This window comes from Haliaeetus leucocephalus, unplaced genomic scaffold (genome assembly GCF_000737465.1).
Source record: "Haliaeetus leucocephalus isolate CR32 unplaced genomic scaffold, Haliaeetus_leucocephalus-4.0 Scaffold924, whole genome shotgun sequence".
Taxonomy (NCBI): domain Eukaryota; kingdom Metazoa; phylum Chordata; class Aves; order Accipitriformes; family Accipitridae; genus Haliaeetus; species Haliaeetus leucocephalus.
In genome coordinates, this window is record NW_010973360.1 from 241,542 (window position 1) to 263,709 (window position 22,168).

A 22,168-nucleotide genomic window follows, 5' to 3' on the forward strand; every position below is an offset into this window, starting at 1 on the left:
TCCAATAGGAAGCTTTTTAATAGCTTGTCTTACATCAAAAGTAGCAAGAATACTTGTGCTATCAGACCTGAAAGAAGGCATCAGTTTTAAACAGCTGTTTTTCCCTCTACATCTATCAGTACCAACTCACTGAAGATTTAAAAATTCGTATGACATAATTTGCCTTTAGTGACAGCTAATAGTAAAAACAGATATTAATGAAATTGTCAATATTATTAAGGTCATTTCCAAACCTTCATTTAACTGCTTGCTTTGTACTGTCACCTACTCTGCTGTGACTGTAAGTAATGGGACCTTGCATGTCAGCTTTCCATGGATCTCAGTCATGAGAAAAAAGGGTGAAAGTACTTGTCATTATGTTTATTTACACTGTTTGTGCACAAGGAGAGGTAGTTGCAAGTGCACATACAATCCCTTCTTCCCTTCATCCAAATGTTAGTGCTCAGCAATTAGTAAGAACCTCTGTCCCATAAACTTGAAAGGGAGCAACTGAGGGCACAAATTTTCTTGCTCTTTGCAGACTCCCTTCCAAAGAAAATAACATATCGCAAAGCTCTCAACAAAATAATGTTTCTTCAAATACATTTGTACTGTGCATATATTCAGAAATTAATTTTTAAGACTTTGGAAATAGGCCATGTGACTTTTCCTTAAGTGCATTTGCAGGTTTTTTGCATGACACCTCTAGATAATTACTGTAATTTTATACCTACAATGTGTGTCCCCAGATAACCAGGGGCATAAAATTGAAGGCAGATGAGTTATGGCCCCAGAATAAACAAATGTACCATACATATAGAAATTTATGCTGCTGCTGAACTGTGAGGGTTTTGTTTCTCTTCTGTGACAGATATTGCAGGGTTTATGTAGAAATACGGTGTTCTGTTTACATTTAAGCTAGTTTCAATAAACATGCTTTTCAGTTATGAATCTTAACCCTAGTTGAAATTGCTAAAGTAGTCACTGTATATATATAGCTGTGCTTCCATTTTGTGGAGTGTTTCTTGAATTTTTAGTCTCCTAATATCTAGCTTATTGATTGGCTTAGTTATTTTTGTTAAATTATAAGACTGCACTAGCTTAGTCTTGTCACCTGTGTGGAATAGTGTGGCTCTTACAGGGAGGTAAAATTTTACAGAGAGCAAATTATTTATCTATGCAACCTTGAAACTGAGCAGCCCAGTGTTGCCTAAGGCTCTGCACTGTGGTTATTCTATGAATTTGCAACTAAAGCAATTCTTCTGAATTGATCAAGGGTTGTTACCATTATACAGGTTACTAAGGGATTTGGCTGCATTTAACTATGCAACTCTGATTTGTCCTGCATTGTACAGCTGTCCTTCCCTGTTCCCTAGGGGTAGACTGCTGGTTATTTGGTACTTGTAATCTCTTATTTTTATAGGAATTTGTCATATTTTCCTCTGTCTTCTGTAAAGCAATAATCTCAATCTTCAGTAAGTAGCTATACAGAGTGACTGGAAGAAATTGGATTGTTTCCTGGTTCATTCATGCTGCATGACGTTTGGTCTTGTTCTGTGCAAGACTATTCCAAGGGTAAAAAATAATCCAAGGGGTTTTATTAGCTCTGAAATGACTATTTAAGTTATGTTTAGCCCCCAGATTTGCTTATAATTCATTTTGGATGTGAATTTTCTTGGATATTAACTCTACTGATCTAGGCTGTATGAGAATGCTAGCTGGTAGACCTGGAGCTTTTTAGCTCTGTAAAGGAGGCTTGCTAACAGTACTTTCTCCAGTGCAGCATTGTATTGAAGATGTCACGGGTTAGAGTCCTGTCTATTGAACTATACTGGAAAGATGTTATTGGTAACTTTTCAAGAACAGTTTTAAGCATATTATTTTTGTAATGGTCTAGAAATCCAGAATATTGTACATGATCAGCCTTGCATATTGTAAGAGTCCTTCTGTGTCCCTTGTCAGTGTCCCTCCCCAGTCTGCTAGTGCTCAATTTATGGGGAAAAATTATGGTATATGTAAACTCTGTTTGGGAATGAACAACTCTTTTTAGATCTTCTTCACCTATAAATTCAGTTATTCTTACTATGGTTTTGTTTTTTTCAGGTATAGGACCACTGCTGTAGGTTTTTTGTGGTAACAGTAATGATATGCATTTCCATAGTAGTTTCTAAATCTGTATTTCACATGTGCAAAAAATGAATTACAGATTATTTTAAAGCACCAACCTTGAAATTTTATTACATGCCTCGGAAAAGGTTTTCAAAAAAAGCCCATGTGCTTTGGTTAACAAAGCTACAAGTTTTAGTTAAGAGTGCTGTTGAGTTTACCAGCCGTAACTATTTTCTTCTCCCTTTCTGCACAAATTGAGGTTTTGCTAGTCCACTCCTGAACCTGCCATTAATGGCAAGAACAATTTTAGGCTCCCTAGAGTGTTACAGCTTCTCTTGCAGTGCATTCTGTTAATGGCAGCAGTTCAGGTTGACTAACAAGCATCTCGGGTAGGTATCTACTTGGAAGAGATGACTGGACATGACAGCCTCATCAGCTGTCTCAAGTTAAGCCATTCCTATTCCTGAGTCACCGACTGAAACAATACTGAGATTATACTTCTGAGTGTGTTTGAAAGCATGTTTATATGACTTGTTAATTTTCTTCTCAGTCTTGAACTTGATCACATTCCCTCTGTACCTTCACCTCTTACCTTGGACGAACCAACCCAGATGCTAGAAGCCTAGCCCTGACACCCAGAGATGTTCCCATGCTGTTGCTCCACCCCACTTACCAGGCAATTGCCCCTTCTCATCCTCTCTCCAGCAACACGTGTCCTTCCTCCATCCAGCTCTTCAGGTCTAGACCTCCCTTAGCTCTCCAACTTCTGTTTAACACGCTTATTAGTTTCCTCCCTGAAGATTGACAAGAATAGCTTGGTCTGCCAGGGATGCTGGCCAACATTACACCATTTCAGCCATGGAGCACGCCATAAGCTGAGCGTACCATTTAGAGGAGGGGAAGGAAGTGATTAATAGCCTAATGTATGCCTTGTAGCTATTTTCCCTTTTATTTCCTGCCGGTCTTGAGGGCTCTGTATTCCAGGGCTCTGCAGTGGTTTAACTGTTAAATGGTTTTTTTGCCTTCCCTGAGAGTTAGAGATATTGCTTAACTTACCTAAAAGGCCAATGATGGCAAAATGGTGAATGCTTCTAATATGCTAAAATAGGTGAAGACTTGCCAGTAGCAAAGTTAAAATAGACTTATAGTTTAAAACATTGCAGCAAAAGTGGTTTTGTTTTTTTTTTAATCCTGAGTGAACAAAGCAAAGAGAAAGATCTAGACTGTGATGATAAATTGATGAGAACTGGGTTGTGGGTTTTGGCCCAATTGCATGATCTGGTGTAAATGAGACTGGGAGAGTAAACAGTAAGATAGTGGAGACAAAAAGCAATGGAAACAGTAAGATGGGTTGTTACAGGTTGAGAATAATCAACCAAAGCTGTTTTATAAGAAGTGAAGAAAAATAATTGATGAACCGCAAACAAGAAGTAGACAGCTTTAAGAAATAGTTCATCATGATAGCATGTCTGCACTGCTTGTAACTGCTCTTTCAAGAGATGAGTGATTTTTCTGATGACAGTCTAGTTTTTTTTATACATAGCTTATGTATTTCATCACTGCTTTTTACAGCAGTGTAAGAGCCAAGAAGAAATAAATTAGTCTTCAGACCACCTCCTGAGTTCCAGAAGGGTCTGGTTGCATCCAGTAGTTTTAAGGAGAAGCAGCAGTGGCAATCACTTGTGTTTCTGAAATGTTGGTTACTTATGCAGGCTGTTCTGCAACATGATTTATGTATCCCTACTACAACTAGAATTGTGAAATTCCCCTGGAAGTTGCACAGAATGTTGCATTCTGTTGCTTTCATTGGAGTTGTGTAAAGCTGTGACTGTATACTGCAGAAATAATATTTTTACCCATCCTTTGTTGCTGAACAACAAGGAAAACGATTTTTTGGTACGTATTCAAGACGGTTGTATTGGGTTCTTCTACAAACCTTGTAAACACTTATGCAGAGACATGTGACAATTTGTGCCTGTAGTGAAGCTGAAGAAGTTATTAGCAACAGCTTGATATAACTTAACCTCTTTTTAATGGTTGCTTCACATGAGCCCCTTCACTTTGTTGGGTTCTGTAGGCATTAGTTAGCAGGTAGGTACATTTACGTGCTAGTTCTGAGTAAAATGAACCAAATCTGTGATTTGAACAAAAAGATGATATAGTATTGATGCTATTTCCTACCTGGATTGAGATACTATTAATCAAGCTTCAGGTACAGATCTTGCTATGTGAATATGTAATGTTTGTTTTCTGAAACTACTTAAAAGTCCTGGTTTTGACATAATTCTCTCAACATCCTTTTTTGGGGGAACAATTTTTTTGTGAGTGCTTGAATTTATTCTTCCTTCAGGGTGGGCACAGAGAGATCCTGAAAAGCACCAACAACTTTATTCTGCAGGATACTGAGAACGGTGTCAAAATAGAAGTTATACTTAGTACAATCCATCTCAAGTAAAATAGAAGCAAAAATTTACATATATAAACTCTAGTTCATACAAGAAGCTTTTTCACCCATGTTCTGTACTACTTTACAGGCTATATGTATGCTCATTCCTCAATATCAAAGATATCTCACTTGGCTCCTTTTGGTCTCCTAAGCAAACTAGGGTCATCAATGTTTAGTTTATTCTTTCATCATTGAAAGTAAACCACCTCTGACAACCCTTTTTCCTAAAAAGACACAGCTTTCTTAGTGGTCTTTCAGCACTGTTCTTTTGAGGAAGAGACATTGTAATAGACTTTTCAGGAAAATTATCCTTTTTGGCTTTTACTCTTGAAATCTTATCATTGTTTCATAATTTATAGATGTATATAATGGTGAAAAATTAGGAATCAATGATAGAATATACAACTTGGGGGGTTTTGTCAGTTCCTGACAGGTGCAGGTAATACCTTTGCTAACTCTTTAATGTGACATTGGGCAGCTCGATGTTGTTATTGTGGTAAGAATTCTAAATGTAGGGTTTTTTTCCTCATGATATGGACATAAGTAGCTTGTGCTTCTCACAGAATAATCTTGAAGATTGCTATCTATATATTACAAAATTCAAGACCATGGGAGAAAATTTTGGAATTTCCAGGGACACAGCATCTGGTGAAATATTGCATCTCCAGTTACTGGCGAGTTTTATTAGAGTCTTTTGTTTATGATTACAACGTTGGTGAATTATTTATTTTGTGACTTCTTGGGGTTTGTTTTATATACAGGTTGCTCAAGGAAGGAAATCACTGAACACTGGGAATGGCTTGAACAGAATTTGTTGCAAACTCTTTCAATCTTTGAAAATGAGAATGACATAAATACGTTTGTCAGAGGAAAAATACAGGTAGTTAAATATATTATTATAATTGTTTTTAATGGTGAATGTGACTGTGGAAGAAGAACTGACATGAATTCCAAACAAATTTGACCTGGTAGTCCCCAGGCTGCTACGCCTTTTTGAAGGAAAAACAGATTCTAAGTAGCAACATGTGTGTAAAAATTAGGGAAACTGGGATTAGCGCACATAACTACAGCAGTGTGATTAAAAATACATATATAAAAATATATAGGCAGGGCCTCAAACATTATGTGTTCTAAAATTAATTGCACTGTTGCTTCTGTTTTAAACTTTGACAGTTTTCTATGTAACTGCTTTTCCAGTGCAAAGCTTTAATTTTTTTGCATGCACTCATTGTATAATGTCTCCTTACCCTCTTCTGTAGTTAAATCCTGTAGTGTTGGCATTTACACTTCATATAGCTGTTAGGGGTTGCTGGTTGATTGATTATTTTTTTTATTTGTTTGTTTTTTGTTTTTGTCGGTTTTACCAGAACTTCTTTTTCTCCTTGTAGGAGAGATAGTAGCTATACTGGTAAAAAGTACTTTATCCACTCTAAGAATCATCTAAAAATAAATATTGTGGTAAATGATTGATTGTAAGCAAAATTACTGTACTTTGTGTGTATTCTAAGCATTAGCTTTGTCTCATTACTCTTTTAACTTTTCATGTAGTAAGTCAGCCGTCTCAAGAATCCCCTAGTTGTTTGTGTTTTACTAGTGAATCAGGTATGAGGGCTATAGATGATCATGGAAACACCTTATGCGAGAAGACATCTGTCTTATGAAATATAATCCTTTGAGGAAATTGTTACTTTTTAGAATTGGACAAATATTAAATGTGAATGATGGTTCACTGTCTTATATTCCACTTTCCATGTAAATATGGAGCAATTTGAAGGCAAGAAGTCACTTTCCTTTTTATAACTTTAATATAGAAGGCAATAGAGAAGATTTATTAAAAAGACTGGGAAAATAAGTGAATACAGTAGAACTTCAGTATAGAGCAGAAGTAACTGTAGTCTTTGAGGTATCAAAAAGCAGCTTTTCATCAGAGTGCTGCCACTTCAAATTTGGTGAAGGTCTTCTGCACCTGAAAGTGTGAATGATTTTTCCATCCTGCCAGTTAATCGAATACGAGATTTTTCTTTTTTTTTTTTTTTCCTCTTGCTCTTTTCTTTTGCTCAAGGGCCACTGAAGAGTCATAAGTCATTTGATATTTTCCCTAATGAGTAACAGATCCATTTTTCCTTTTACTTTTTTCCTTCCTTTTAGATGAAAATTTTCTGGTGAAATCCTATCCCTGTCTCCTCAGAGAGCATATTTATGTGGAAGGGGGAAGTAGTACAAATCACAGGTGCTTTACAGAGTTGTTAGGAGTATTTGAGATAGGCTGGTTAATTTAAAACAGGGTACTGGTAAGTGGTTGGTGTTTGGTTGCTTTTGATGTAGGCATGGTAAGGAGCAAGATCATCAGAAAGATAGCCTTGAATAAAGTAAATAACTATATAAGCAAAAGAATGAGAAGAGAATAAGAGATAAGCAGAAGAATGAGCAGAAGAATAAAAGATAACCAAAAAAGTTTCCTGACATTGCAGTTAACTGTTGTGGCCTCTGGCCCAAACAGCAATGGTAATAAGGATATCTGATACCCCATGGTAACTAACATGCTATGTACTTCTTTCACTCACTACTAGGGCATCATCGCCGAGTACAACAAAATCAATGGCATCAAGGAGGATGACGATACAGAAAAATTTAAGGAAGCCATAGTTAAATTTCACAAACTTTTTGGGATGCCGGAAGAAGAGAAATTAGTGAACTACTACTCCTGCAGTTACTGGAAGGGGAAGGTTCCCCGTCAGGGCTGGGTGTATCTCAGCATTAATCACCTTTGCTTTTACTCTTTCCTCATGGGCAGGGAAGGTATGTTTTACAGTGGAACTGTGGTCTGTGCATCTAGGAATTGTTAGGAAATCTTCTGTAGTTTGTTACTGTTCACCTGCTGAACCACTGGGGGTGCAAAGACACTGCCGAGGAAAAGAGGAGCAGTGAGCAATTCCCCAGTTGTCACGCGGCTTAACTGTGTGCTTCTTCCCTTGTTTGTTTTGTATTTCTCAAAGTAGTTCTCTGTAAAATAATACCTTGGCATTGTTTAGAGGCATGGTTCACTTTGGGGACTGTGCCCAAGAGGGAATAGTTTTAGATCACACCAGTTTTTGCTCCTTCTGTTCTTATACAATCCTCCGGTACTATGCTGGCAGACTTTGCAACCTCAAATGCCACATTTACTCTTGTACAACACCAGACCGTCACAAAGGGCTCAGGGGAGACCTAGGATCAAGAACTATGTAGTGTGGATGCAACCAGTCTGCTTTAGAGAGATTTAGAGACTCCATGCAGTGTGGAGGTGAGCGAGTCTGCAGTCCTTGGTTATGGGCAATGGATCAGTCATAGGTCTTTCTATTTAGCTGTGTAGACATACCCTAGTGAAAGACTAGATTTTTTTTTTTTTTTGACAAAATTAAATGTAGATTTAGTCCCCGTTTTAAGAACGATATCCTAACCTGTAGTGGTGTTGGAAGAAAAACCAAGGATCTGTCATTACTGTAGTATTTGAAACTTTTTAATGTATAAAAATAATGCAAGCCTGTCTGATGTGTTTAGACTATATTTCTTTACTTCCATAGGAAAAGAGGACATGAGAGTCTGAGCAAGTGCTGTGGCAATCATAAATTATGTTAGCCCACCTAGCTTTATAATGCTTTTGTGTGGTGTTCTGTACAGAAGTAAATTATATTTAAACTCTTTTATCTGCTGTTTGTCAGGTGATCATTGTTTGTTTGTACAAGCCGGGTCTATGTATGCTGCCCTCCCAACTTTTCAAGATCCAAGAAAATTTCAGCTGAATACATTTTGTAGGAAGAGGAAGATAAATTCTTTTGAATATGCTAATTTTTGTACTGAATCTTTTTTTGTTTGCTTCTGTTCAGCAAAGTTAGTTATCCGCTGGGTTGATATCACTCAACTTGAGAAGAATGCTACACTGCTCTTTCCTGATATGATCAAAGTGAGCACAAGGTCAAGTGAACATTTCTTCTCAGTATTCCTTAATATCAGTGAGACATTTAAACTAATGGAACAGCTTGCCAATATAGCTATGCGACAGCTTTTGGACAATGAAGGATTTGAACAAGACAGGTCATTACCCAAACTGAAAAAGAAATCCCCCAAAAAAGTATCTGCACTAAAACGGTAGGTAGCACTGGCTCTTAGTCATTTGTTTCTTCTCAATCCTTTTAATTCCAGCATATTTTCTGAAAGTTTTCTAATGTTGCTGCTATGTACTGTTACTCCAGAAGGAATGATTGATTCCAGCAGTGGCAAAATGTGAATAATTATTTAAATATAATTACTTGGTCTCCTGCTGAAATAGGAAAGGGAAAACATTTGAATATGAACTTGTTGCAAAAATAAAAGAAACATTTGAGCCAAATTCTCATTTGTTCAGAAGCTCTTTAACATACCTCTCGACACTGGCTGCATTAGGTATCTGTTGTAAGGCCCTTTTATGTTACCGGGGAAGGTAATATAGTGATTGAAGTGTTATTAAGAAATGTGCCTAACATTCATACTTGGTCCTATAACGGGAATTGAAAAGTGACTCTAGGTGATGAATTCTATCTAGAACTCATTTAAGGTAACAGAGATACAAAAAATGACATAAAATTCCAAGGGATGAAAGATTATCTGGAAAATATTTCTACTTTTATAGATATCATACTGCGATTTGATAGTTTCTTGTTAATTTTTTCATTATTTTGTATGTTGATCATGTTAGTGAACCATACAGAATTGTAACCAGTGCTTGTTTATGTTTCTCATTACTTAGTGATATCTGATATGCATTATATTACTTAGTTTGTCTTTCAAACTATTTCCACTGTTTTGCTGTACACTTAGTGTTTAACTGAGGTACGGGTAACTTGCAATGATTTGTATAAAGTACATTATTTCTTAAAACAAGAAAAGATTTCTCTGGGTTTTTTTTAGGGATCTTGATGCCAGAGCAAAGAGTGAGAGATACCGTGCATTGTTCCGTCTTCCCAAGGATGAGAAGTTAGATGGACATACAGACTGTACTCTCTGGACTCCATTCAACAAAATGCATATTTTGGGTCAGATGTTTGTTTCTACAAACTACATTTGCTTTACTAGTAAAGAAGAGAACTTGTGCAGCCTTATTATCCCTCTTCGAGAGGTAAATATTTGTATTTGTAAATTTATAGGGTAAATTATAAAGCAATATCCTATTGGAAATTACATCCTAGCTTAGATTTTTTTTCATTATTGGAGAAAAAACTCTTTTCATCCGTTTAATCTCTTGTGAGCATATTATTCTGATGTGTTCTAAGTAATATTTAATGACTGTATCTTAGTTCAAAGTTCCAACTACTAAAATCCACAGGGAGTTTTCTCTGTCAGTTTTTACAACCCTCATGAATCCTTCCTCTCCCATAATTTATATTGTGATTTACAGCCCTATGGTACATTTTTTGTGCCTTATAGGGAGGGATGGACCATAAAACTTCCTAGATTGATGAGTGGAACTTCTATTAAAGAATGTGTCAGATAAGATTTGCTTTTGTCAGATGTAAAAAGATTCATAATCGTAAGGATTTGAATTGTCTCTTCACACAGACTTGCAAACATTTATTCCTGTATATGGAAAATATGTCAGCATTTTACAAATTGGTGTGCTTCCCTTTTGAAAGCTGGCTGCTTAAAGCAGATGTTCAGTAAAAAAGAACTTAAGTTTGATGCAATAAGAAAAATTACGTTGGGGAGGTTTTTATGATTGACTTGATTTGTGGGTTAATGGAAAAATGTGTGAAGTAAGTCATTGAAATAGTAGCAAAGCTGATGTAACCAAGGACTGTTTGGCTTGACTGAAGAACCATAGAATATTTCAAGGCACTGTTTTCCCCCACAAATCATTAAGAGTAAATACAAATGTTATTTGTTTGGAAACTTTGAAGTACAGCTTCTCCACAGTGTGTTGCAATGACTTTGGTTATTTGAGAAAAGACATTCGATTATGGTTGCACTGTTTGTCTGGAGCTCCAAGGGAACAACAGTCCTCCAGGTAAAGTGGTGGAGGAAGAGAACAAAGTCTGCATTTAACAGCACCTCTTTTCCTGGATGCAGTTTCAGCAACTGCTTTTGGTAACCACAGCTGCAGCAGCATAAAATTCAAAGCAGCCCTAAAGCTTTAAGATAAAGAAATAGCTGAAGGAATAAGCACTTTTGTACTAGTGCCCTGTACTCAGTAGATTGTGGTGTGAGTACTGTTTACAGGTTGGACTTCAGTTAGATTAGTGACCATTTCACTAATGATTGAAGGCCAAACAGAAACTCTACCTCACAGGGTTAGATGTTTTCCTTTGTAAGGAAGGACATGGAGTTAGTTTCCCTTTGCAGGTTTCTGTGTACCATGGAAATACAGTTGCAATAGCAGTTGTTGCCACAGTATGCAACTATAATATAGTAGAACAGGAGTGTTATCCCAAAAATGGCTTATTCACATATATTGGCAGTAAACAGTGAGCAAAAGTCTCTGTTGATTCAGCCTGTACTGGTGTTGGGGAGCAGGAGAGGGATTCGAAGGTCTTACAAAAAAGCCAATAGATCTGCATCCCACAGAAGAAATTTTGGTTTACTGATTCTTTTAAAATAAAGCCTGAGGAAAATAAACTAAGCAGTGTAAAGGAGTTTTGCTGGAGAATGTTCTAAAGCCAGTTGTTTGAGGGATGGCAGTCTTCATCTTTCAGGCTTCTAAGTCCTTGTATCCAAATCCTGTTTTCCTGCAGAGGAATGTCCATAATGATTTGATATAAGGGGGGAAGGGGTGTGCATTTATTGTATGAAGATGGTTTCTTAGACCAAGCAACTTGATTAATTTAAGATCTTGAGCAGTAGCTACTATTTCTCCCTAGGTGACAATAGTGGAAAAGGCAGACAGCTCCAGTGTGTTGCCCAGCCCGTTATCAATCAGCACAAAAAACAGAATGACATTCCTCTTTGCCAACTTGAAAGACAGAGACTTTCTTGTACAGAGGATCTCAGACTTTCTGCAACAAACCTCTTCAAAAATATACTTGGAAAAGAATATTTCTGGAAGCTATATCAACTCAGATGATGAGGTATGTGGAGGAACATGAATCATTTACAGGAAGAAGGGGATTTTAACTGGTGTAGGGAGAGAGAAGCCAGGAAAAACCTTTAAGTTTTTGTAAAGCGAAACCTTTGTACGCAGAAATGTTACTTCTTTTGTGTTAATGCCTTTAGCTTTCTTAAGCTGAACAGATAAAATGTTACAATTAGGATATCTATTTTTTTTCACGTTAGAGGTAAGAGAAATCACCATTGCTGTGGAAGAGCTACTCTTAACTCCTGCTGCCACATTCTGAAATTACAGTGTATCTTATTGGAAAGTGTCATAGTTAACTAACTGGTTAATTGAATAAAACTATTTAATATCTACTAACTTGTCCAAGTCAAAATGTAATTGTGGAATTTTAATAATTTGAAGAAATTATCAGTTGATATGAAACTCTTTATTCAAGACTTCAGCTGCTAAATCTCATCCTTTGATTCTTCAGAAAATGATGTCTGAGCTGAGCAAGTTTGCATGTGCACTGCTAGCAAACTTTGGAACATTTGAGCTAACAAAAAAACGCCAAACCCTGTTCTGGACATCAGATGGCCCTATTCTGAACCACTTCCCTATTTGTCTATGCAAAGTAAATGGTTCTTAAAAGATATGATCAGATAAACTTTTCTCAGGCACTTTGAATGTCAAGGCTTCTGCTGAAGTCCTAGGTTTTATGTATGAAATTTAGGTGCTTCATATCACAACCTCATCAGATCTGTTTAAACCCAGCAAAGTTTAGCAGTTCAGATCTCAAAGCAGAAAAGGCTTTTGTGGTGTATCATTTTGGTTTTATGTAGGTAGATCTTGCATTCCAAGTCTGTACTAAGTCATACCTTAGTATTGCGCTGAGTAGCCCTACCCTGTTTGCCATGTAAATCTTAAAAGTCAGGTTTTTTGCTTGCTTTGTTGACGGTGAGGTATAATTAGTGTGGTGTTGTAGTTGTATACCAGAGCACCTGTGCATATATGTATAATGCTGAAATTTTATCTTGCCTTTTGCCCTAGTGGATCTACGTATTCTACCTACTGAATTACAAACACAAATTAATAATGGCAAGCATTATTCTTACATTTAGTAATAAGACTACATATGTAGACATGCATGACTAGTAATTTCAATTTCAGGCATTTGGTGTGAACTGTTATGGGAGATCTTACTGTGATAAATTTTCAAAGCTGTTTGAAAAGTCAGAAAATCCTTTTTCTTCAAAATATTTTTCTTCCAAATCACAATCTGTCGAATTTTCCACAGAACTTTTTTTAAGTGAGAGGAACAAAATAATTTGGTTTGTATATGTCTGTATAAACATATAGATATATACAGATATAAATGTTTGTGTACACACACATATAAATATGTTATATATAAATCCTACATTCTGGATGGTCAAGCAGCCACCTGGGGAGTCAACAGTCCTAAGATGTTGACAGGAGACAAAGGGAGCTGGTTTAATTGCTCAGGGCTACTTAAAGTTAATGCTACTTTAGTAATTCTAATTATAGGATTTGACTACTTATTTGTTCGGGGGGGTGAGGGGGTGGAGGCGGGCTACTGAGAAACTGGAAACAAGTTTATTATTCTATACTGGTTTAATTTCTGCTGTCGTATGCTCAGCCTGTGAATGTACCTGGGTGATTTAATTTGCTCGGGTTTTGTTAGCTGTTAGCATATATAAATCTTGAAGTAAAATGAAGTAAAAAGTCCAGACTCTGGCTCAGCCCCATGTCTGTATTCCTTGTGACTGCTTTCTACAGGTGTTTACAAGATCAAGTAGTTTAATTTCTGCCAGCCCTCATAAAAGCCGCAGTTCTGAATCAGAAGGAGAGCGACAGTTCAATCTCAATGACAATGGCATTCCAACAGCAACTCAAGCTTTAATGACAATGTTTCGGCGGAGGTCACCTGAGGAGTTCAACCCCAAACTGGTAAAATACACCTCAGAGTGCTGTACCTGACTGAAGAAGTTGTTAAATTGTTTTCTTTAAAATCCACGTTTCTGAGCCAGAAGAGTTTCATTCTGCCACAGGCAGTTAAGAGGCAGTGTTTTTCACAGAAATAAAGCCTTGAACATGTGTCATTTTACTGATACAGACAACTTCAGTATGTAAAAAAAAAACAAAGTTGGATGTAAATCAACTGCTCTTAAGTACAACTGCTTCCACAATATTCTTTTAACGGCAAGGTCTACTGGGATAGAAATTAAGAAATGGGAGGAGACAGCCCATTAAGAAGAGAATTGGACTGTAGCCAAGTAATTTCTTGCTCACTTGGAAAGTTAGGACATTGCAGGCTTTTTAGCACTTAGCATTTCAGTGGGGCAGAGTTTTAGAAAGAGAAGCTGCATCTTTATGTCTGCCTTTCTTTGCTTTTAGGCTAAAGAGTTTTTGAAGGAACAGGCCTGGAAGATTCACTTTGCTGAATACGGCCAAGGAGTCTGTATGTATCGTACAGAGAAAACCAGAGACCTTGTGCTAAAGGGCATTCCAGAAAGCAAGAGAGGGGAACTTTGGCTACTATTTTCAGGTAGGTATTCATTTGAACATGACTGTGGGATATAAGCAAAAGCATGAGGGAAAAAAGGATTTCAAAGATGTTTAAAGGTGCAGATAATAAGCATCTACAAATATTTGGAGCAAGTAAGGCTGTGATTGTTAGCAGGTGCCAGACTGGTTTAGATAAGAGTTCTGTTTAGACCAGTAAATACCCTTTCTCAAAGAGGCTCAAATAATTAGGGAAGAATATAAAAAAGCAGAAGGCACACTTTGTTACTAGAAGCCAGCGGTCTAGGTACTTCTAGGTGTTCAACAACCACCAGCAGGCCTACTTCCCATCTGTTTAATAATTTCTGAATCCAGTTAAGCTTTTGGCCTTCACAGCAAGTTGTTGCAAGGAATTCCAAAGTTTAAGCATGTTGCATGGAACCACTATCTTTTTGTTTGTTTTTTAAAATAATAATTTAAAAAAAGTTACTTTCATCATTTTATTAGGTGCCCCCAGTATGTGAAAAATAGTGAGAAAATATTTCTATCCTTCTGTGCCATCAAGGATTCTCTAGATCTGTGTCCCCTTAGGCTTTTTTTCAAAGTTGAAGAATTTTATTCATTTTATTGTTAGTTACATGGAAATCACTCCATACCTCAGGCTTTCTTCGTAACCTTTCACTTTACTGTATGCCTTCTCTAGCTCTGCCCTTCCCTCAGATAGTTACCACAGCTACCCACACCATTTAGGATATGAGCACATCAGGGACTTTATATGATGACCTAATGATGCTTTCTGTTTTGTTTTCTATTTCTTCCCTAATAATGCTTAATCTTGCACATCTTCTCTTTGCTGCTGGGCATTAAAAAAATGTTTTCAGAAAATATACACAGGAATGCACAGATCTGTGTCTGATTAACAGCTAGTTTGGACCAATTTTGATGGTGTATGTATAATTATTATTTTCCATGTGCATTACTTTGTGTTATTGATACTTGATTTCCTTTGCTGCTAAGCTTTTATTTCCAGGGAAGTTTTAAAGTCAGCAGTGAAATCTCATAGCAAGTCTGTGAGCATGCAATAGTATCCCTAAGGCAGGCTAAGTGCCCTACCTAAGATGAGAAAGTCATTTTCAGAAGCAGGGATAGAGCTCAGCAGTTCCTGTCTCTTGCTTTTGGCTGTGATATCATACTTTCTGCAACCAGGCATTAATCTGCTCCCTCCTCAGGGCAAGTAGCTTTCTCAGAGGCATGTTTTGAGTTATTAGGATAATCAAACCCACAGCCAGCTGCAGAGAGAGCTCATGATACCATGTGACTGCACAGCTGGTTTGTTCTTCATGCCTCCTGTTTCTTTCTGGCTGAGAGAAAGGCTTTATCTTCTTCCTTGTTTTTTTAATCTCATTATAAAATGCCTCGAGAGGAGAAGACAAGAAGGGGTGATACCTCAATTGCCTAAGCACTTTTTTTTTTTAAATCACCTTTACAAAAATAACATTTCATATTTGCTTTCAAAGTGCTTGTTGGTGACATTCAAGATGAAAGGGTAGCAGAAGATCATCATGTTGGGATACTGTATCTGCTAACCCTTGCTTTTTGCTTCTGATTTTAATACTGTTCTCCCACTCCCAGGAGCCATTAATGAAATGGCCACTCATCCTGGCTATTATGAGGACCTAGTGGAGAAATCGATGGGGAAGTATAATCTTGCTACAGAAGAGATAGAGAGGGATCTGCACCGCTCCCTTCCAGAACACCCTGCGTTCCAGAATGAGATGGGTATTGCTGCTCTAAGGAGAGTCTTGACAGCTTATGCTTTTAGAAATCCAAACATAGGATACTGTCAGGTAATTGAAATACCTTGGCATTCCTTCAATTTCTGGAATTCCAGTTCCTTCCTTATACTTCTTTTTCTTCCATCATGTACATGAGTATTTGGCTGTGTAAAGCACACTGATACGCGTATAATGCTGTAAGGTAAAGTCTCAATGCTGCAGAATTACAGTAATGCTGAGGTCAGAGGGATTTGACACAAGGACCTACTCTAACAGAAGTATTAGCAGTGCATGCTGAGAGATGTGCATAGTTTTCTGTAAGCATATTTTCTGGATAGAGGATAACAGAGCTATCCTGAAGTGCATCTACAGAAAATGACAAATGGACCCTGAAGAAAGCTTCTTTTCTTTTAAGCAGGGGAAAAAAAACCCCAAACCTTTAATAGTTCAGCCTTAAATTTTTACCTACTTTTTCAATATATTAGTTGTAATAACCCTCGAGAACCTCCTTTACTTTTTTCAAATATGCCTTTCAATCATTCAAAACAAAACTAAAAAAAAACAAACAAACAAACAAAAAACCACAACACACACCCCCTCCTCCCCCCCCAAAATAAAGCACCCTGGAAGATATCTTATCATTGTGCATCATAACCACGTATTGGTAGAGTTAATGCTGACAAGTGCATGGTTTTGGAGTTCTTATGCCTGTGATTCAGGTCACTTTAGTTTCTGGTCCCAAATCATTCTTTCTTGCTATGTAACTTTTGACTTATCACCTGGGCCCTTTTTTTGCCTTCCTACCTATTTTTGCAAAAAGGAAACTTGAATTCATGAGTATTAAGAAGCCTGATTACAGTCTGACTGTTAAGACTCCTAGATAAAACACGAGTAAGTGAAAGTGCAAGAAATTCTAACAGATACCATCATATATTATTTAATAACAAATAAAATACTAAGTAATTGCTACAGTAACTTTTTGTAAAGGTTGTTTAACAGAGGAACAGTAGAAAGACACTGTGATTCTGGTTCCTAAAGCTGTCACGGTAACTGTTAATAGCCTTGGGACTTGGTCCATGGCATTCAGAATGCCAATTCACAGTTACGGTGAGAATTCAGGCACTGAAGTATTTCATACATGGTACACAAGATAAAAAGGAATAGCATAGGCTTTAACAGAGTTGTAATGTTGTTCTGAGTTTCACCTGAAACCTTAGTTGCTGTTTCAAACAGGTAATGGTCAAGCTGGACTCTTAAAATGTTACAGAATCTGAAATGAGCAGCTTATTCCTTAGGAGGCAAACTGAGAAGAAAACATTACCAAAATACTTCATTTCTTCAGGTGAACAAAGGTCTAGTCAAAGGCTGTAAGCAAACAGTTCAGAGGTCATTGTACGATACTGTGACATTTGAAATGGAGTGAAACAGGCCATAAAAAACTGTTGTGTACACAGTCAAACATGGAGGGTGAGCAACAGCAAGAGACTTTTGTTTCACTATGCTCTGGTTGTTCATGACTAACACTATTACAGGCATTTGCCTCAGCTCACAGGTGCTGTGTCTTGACCTTTTCCTAGGAGCAGGAAGCCTGCAAGGATTGGTACAGCAGCAGCCATCATTAGTCCTGTGGGAGGCATTTTGTCTGTATCACACCCAGATTCTCCAAGAGCACCTGTTGGCAGAATATCAGTAGCAGTGTACCTGGATGCTTGCAGACCTGAGTAGGCCCTTGATTATGAAAAGAAATCTTGATTTACTTTTTCTTAAAAACCAACCCCACCCCCCACAAAAAAAACCCCTAACAATTTTTTTGTGGTTTGAGGTTATCTTAAGCCTTCCTTTGAGCACTGGGAAAACACTGCCTGCTCTTTTTATAGGAAAATTCTTGAACAGTTTGGAGTCTGCAGGGGGAGATGTAGCTGATTTCCTAACCATAGTAACCACTTATCTGCCCAGTTACTGTGCTGGATATTGAATAAATGGGTCTAGCAATTTGTATTGCTCTTTCTTTTAGGCTATGAATATTGTCACTTCAGTACTCCTCCTTTACGCAAAAGAAGAGGAAGCTTTCTGGCTGCTGGTGGCTCTGTGTGAACGTATGCTACCTGACTACTACAATACAAGAGTTGTTGGTATGTTATGGGGAAATTTTCTAAAATGACAATACAAAAATTAACCAAATTAGTTGGTATTATTTGTATTGAAATAAGCATCTGCGTAGATATATGTGTGGCATAGATAGAACTGTGAATGCTAGAGGCAGGACAGCTTGCTCAGGAGCATAGAAGCAATTCCCTAAACAGATACTGTGATAGTTAACAGTTTTTCACTTAGGATTAGATAGCATTCAAAAGTGAGCTTAAACAAAGTAATAAAAAAGAGATGGGATGCTAAAATTTGAATTTTAGATGATCCAGTTATCTAATTAAGGTAATGTGGAAACAGGAGCTTTCGCAATTTGCAGCAGAAGTCTTTGTGCCCGTTTACCTCTGATTTGAAAGGGGACAAGTATCTGAAAGCTATTGTTGTCAGATGACAGTTTCCTTGTGTATGTGGAAGTGAATGGCTTTTCAGTTTACCATGGAAACTGTCTTTACTGTAGCTCACAAATGCTTGAGATACTCATTCAGCCTTAGAAATGATTCTTCCTGGCCTGCTTAAGACACTGATGTTATGGCATAGATATGTATAATACAGGGTTCTCCTGAACCCTCACACACAGTCACCCTGGCTTCCTCCAACAGGTGATGCTGAGAAGAAATCTTATTCTAATTAGTAATGGTAAGTACTAAGCCATCATATAACTCCTGTAGATGCTAGACGAAATTGACCCTTTGTTAGCTCTATAGAGTGTATAATTAAAACAAAAAACACCCCACTTATTACAGTTCAATTTGTCTGTACAGCTCAGTAGTGGAATAGAATCTGTTATTTATCTGGAAGTGAGAAAATGTGTGTGAGCATCATGTAGAATATTCTTTTGTATTTATATATATATAATTTTTCTTTTTTTTTTTTTTCTCCCCTAAATGGTGATGTGGTCAGTTGCTCCCAAATTAATGGATATCCAACCTTATTTATTTTCAACAGGAGCACTGGTGGATCAGGGTGTCTTTGAAGAGTTGGCTCGTGACTATGTTCCACAGCTTTATGACTGCATGCAGGACTTGGGTGTAATATCCACCATTTCCCTGTCCTGGTTCCTCACTCTTTTCCTCAGTGTAATGCCATTTGAAAGTGCAGTGGTGGTTGTGGATTGTTTCTTCTGTGAAGGAATAAAGGTGATATTTCAATTAGCGCTCGCTGTCCTCGATGCTAATGTAGACAAGCTGCTTAACTGTAAAGATGATGGAGAAGCCATGACAGTCTTGGGAAGGTATTTATTACAAAAAATAAAGCCTCTTCATTTTATTTTTCTTTTTGTTTGCTTTTCTGATTTGTGTTCTTCTTCTATGGTGAAATACTAAATTTAAACCAATACAATAGATGTAAATTTTTTACTTGCTTATAGTCCCCTTTCACCCACATATGGTACTCTTTATATTATCTTAAAATAATGTTAAGTGACCAACAAGATATAAATTCTTCTTTCAAGACATTCAAATAAACTTCCCAAACCTGGTTATAGAAACTTATTTTGGTTGATTATTTTAGTTGATTACATGGGTTTTGTCACTCCATCTTTTGCCTGCTGCCTTTTAAATGCTGCTAAGAAAAAGCCTTGATCTCAAGGGAAATTGTTTTGGGAATGGACTAAACAGAACTCAGAAGAATTAGGTAGGCTCTTGAATGAATAGATTTCAGTGAAACAGGAAGCTGATAAATAGACGGGATTGAGTAATTTAATACAAACTAATACTGCTGAGTGTAACCTCTGATTTCTTCATGTTTGGTAGTAGTGTTTAGTGTCCAAGATGCCACTGAAACTTTGGATTTTTTTTTTCCTAATAAGTTTCATTAGTATAACCTTACTGAAGTCTGGTTTTAATTTCTTTGGGATTAAAGACGACTGTGGTTGTGTTTTCTCTGAAGTAAGCCCCGGTGCTTGCTGAGGATTTAAGTGTTCTGCAACTGCTGAGTAGAAGACAAATGATCTACAGCAGCTGCACTGGTGGGAGGAACAAGCCCTTAAAGCCCCTTGCAGTAAGGTTGAGCAGTAGTAGGACAGGGGGGTATGTAGACTAAAGCACACTGATCCTTGTTCCCATGGTGTCATAATTCCCTTAGCATATTTAAGCAGCCAGAAGCAACAAATTTGTTCAATAAATCACTCATTTGTGACTAGCTATATTTGAGCTATTTCTTGACAAGGATAATGAATTACCAGGGTTACCTTAGCTCTCTTTGAGAAAAAGCAGTGTTAGGATTTGTCAAATTACTGATGTCAAAAATCATGTAGTTCATTAGTAGAGAGTGGCATGATCTTTTTTACATTTAATAATCTATATGTAACCCTTATTCTATTAGGGAGGAGGTACAGATGAATCTTGGGTTTCTCATTTCTTTTTTTTTTTTTTTTTTTTTTTTCCCCCCCCTACAGATATTTGGACAGCGTAACTAATAAGGACAGCACTCTTCCACCCATTCCTCATCTTCACTCACTGCTCAGTGATGATGTAGAGCCTTATCCTGAGGTGGATATCTTCAGACTAATCAGGTCTTCCTATGAGGTAGGGTAGGATTTCTTAACAGTAACTTGCCAACCCACACTAGTTCTGCTTTACAGAGGAATTTGATGCTCTATAGTTGGCTTTGCTCAGAACTGAAATGATGTAAAAGAAATACAGACCTCAGAAGTCTGAAATGGGACACGGGAGAGGGGTTAGTCTTTCTTTTTCTTTTAACCAAAACTTTTAACTGGAGCTATTTTGTATAGAAGCCTGCAGCATCAAAGGAGAGCAGCCCACAACCAAAAAGTGATTTGCAAACAAAAGGCTGAATTTTTAATTTGAAAAAGGTTAATTCTAATCTAAGCTTTTCCAAACTGAAATATTAGTGAAGTCTATAAGATTTCAGAAGACCTTTCTGTTATCAGTGGAACTTTGTTTCTTTTACCTTTTTTTTTTCCCAGCAAGTGTTGAAATGGGCCATGGGCCACTAGCTTCTGTATTATCACCAAAGCTAAAAAAAATTCAAGTGAAAGGAGCTGGTAATAACAAATATCTGTAAAGCACAGGACAAAGCCTGCAAAACCCCTGAAATTTCCAAACCAGTTTCATTGTCCTTAAATTTTAAAAATAAGCCATTGGTTAAAATACCCCTGATGATTACACTGATGTATTAATTTTTTATAAAAATTAAAGAATAACTTTAAAGAGTTATTCTCCTTAATTTCCTTTTTTCCTTCCATTGACATGCAGGGTTAATTAGTATTTTTAGTTCAAGGTGTAGGTTCCTACTTAGCAATATGACAGCTGTTTGAGGTACTTCCTATGTCCCTAAAACCTCCTTGCTTTGATAACATGGTACCTATTTAGCAAGGAAGTAAGTAGTCCTTAGTGTATTCTATGCCGAAGGGCAAACTGAATCAAGTTAGATATATAGTTCTTCTCCTTCACACAATGTTAGAATGGGGAGAAGGATGTTTATGTGAAATTCTGTTTCCCTTGTATCTTTCTGATTTCCTCATCACGAAGACAGCTTGCATTGGCTTAACTGCTTTTAGATGAATAAGCTGACTCCACACAGAGCCAGTCTGTCTTTTGGGGGCTTATGCAGCACGGAACCTTTTAGCTCCTTCTAGATAAATAACCAGCTATACTCCAGTATAATTACGCAAAACAAATAGCATGGGAAGTGAAGAACTGTGAGGAAAGCAGGAGCTGGTTGCAAAGAGAGAATTAGTTTCAGGAGAATCATTGTTGCTTGATTTGATTATTAAAAAAAAAAAAACACCACTTCAATAGTAAACTATTAAGATTAAAAAAAACTTCAAGGCATCTGTTACTCAATGACTGTTATGTTCTTCAATTAGTTGTGTGCAGTCAGGGCTGGGAACTCAGTTAGCTTTGTTGCAGCTACAAAGAGCAAAATACCAAGTAAGCAAGCATACTTTTGCTATTTTTAGAATTTAAGCTGTTAAAGGTACTTGTTGGGTAACCATCTAGCCTTAATCTTCTAGACTTTTATTGTTTATGAAAACATAGGAAGGCCTACAGCTGGAAAAATGCTTTTTCTTGGAGTCCTTTGCCCTCCTTCAAACATACACACACCCCCCTCAAGGTGGGGAAAACCTTGTCCATTGCAGACTGTCCTGTGATATTTGTCATGGGAATGTGATGAGCCTGAGAA

At 37.2% G+C, this 22,168-nt stretch overlaps 1 protein-coding gene across 4 annotated transcripts in view; it reads left to right on the forward strand.

The window, feature by feature from the left end:
- The window catches only part of TBC1D9 (TBC1 domain family, member 9 (with GRAM domain)), a 53,369-nt gene that overhangs the window by 17,521 nt on the left and 13,680 nt on the right, over positions 1–22,168 (forward strand). For all 4 annotated transcript variants that reach the window (XM_010583607.1, XM_010583606.1, XM_010583605.1 and 1 more), the window contains exons 3-13: positions 5,296–5,414; positions 7,105–7,333; positions 8,401–8,662; positions 9,461–9,668; positions 11,404–11,610; positions 13,377–13,547; positions 13,995–14,145; positions 15,735–15,949; positions 17,892–18,009; positions 18,968–19,253; positions 20,418–20,547. In XM_010583607.1, coding sequence (XP_010581909.1) covers positions 5,296–5,414; positions 7,105–7,333; positions 8,401–8,662; positions 9,461–9,668; positions 11,404–11,610; positions 13,377–13,547; positions 13,995–14,145; positions 15,735–15,949; positions 17,892–18,009; positions 18,968–19,253; positions 20,418–20,547 — 2,096 coding nt within the window. The remainder of the gene's footprint in view (positions 1–5,295; positions 5,415–7,104; positions 7,334–8,400; positions 8,663–9,460; positions 9,669–11,403; positions 11,611–13,376; positions 13,548–13,994; positions 14,146–15,734; positions 15,950–17,891; positions 18,010–18,967; positions 19,254–20,417; positions 20,548–22,168) is intronic.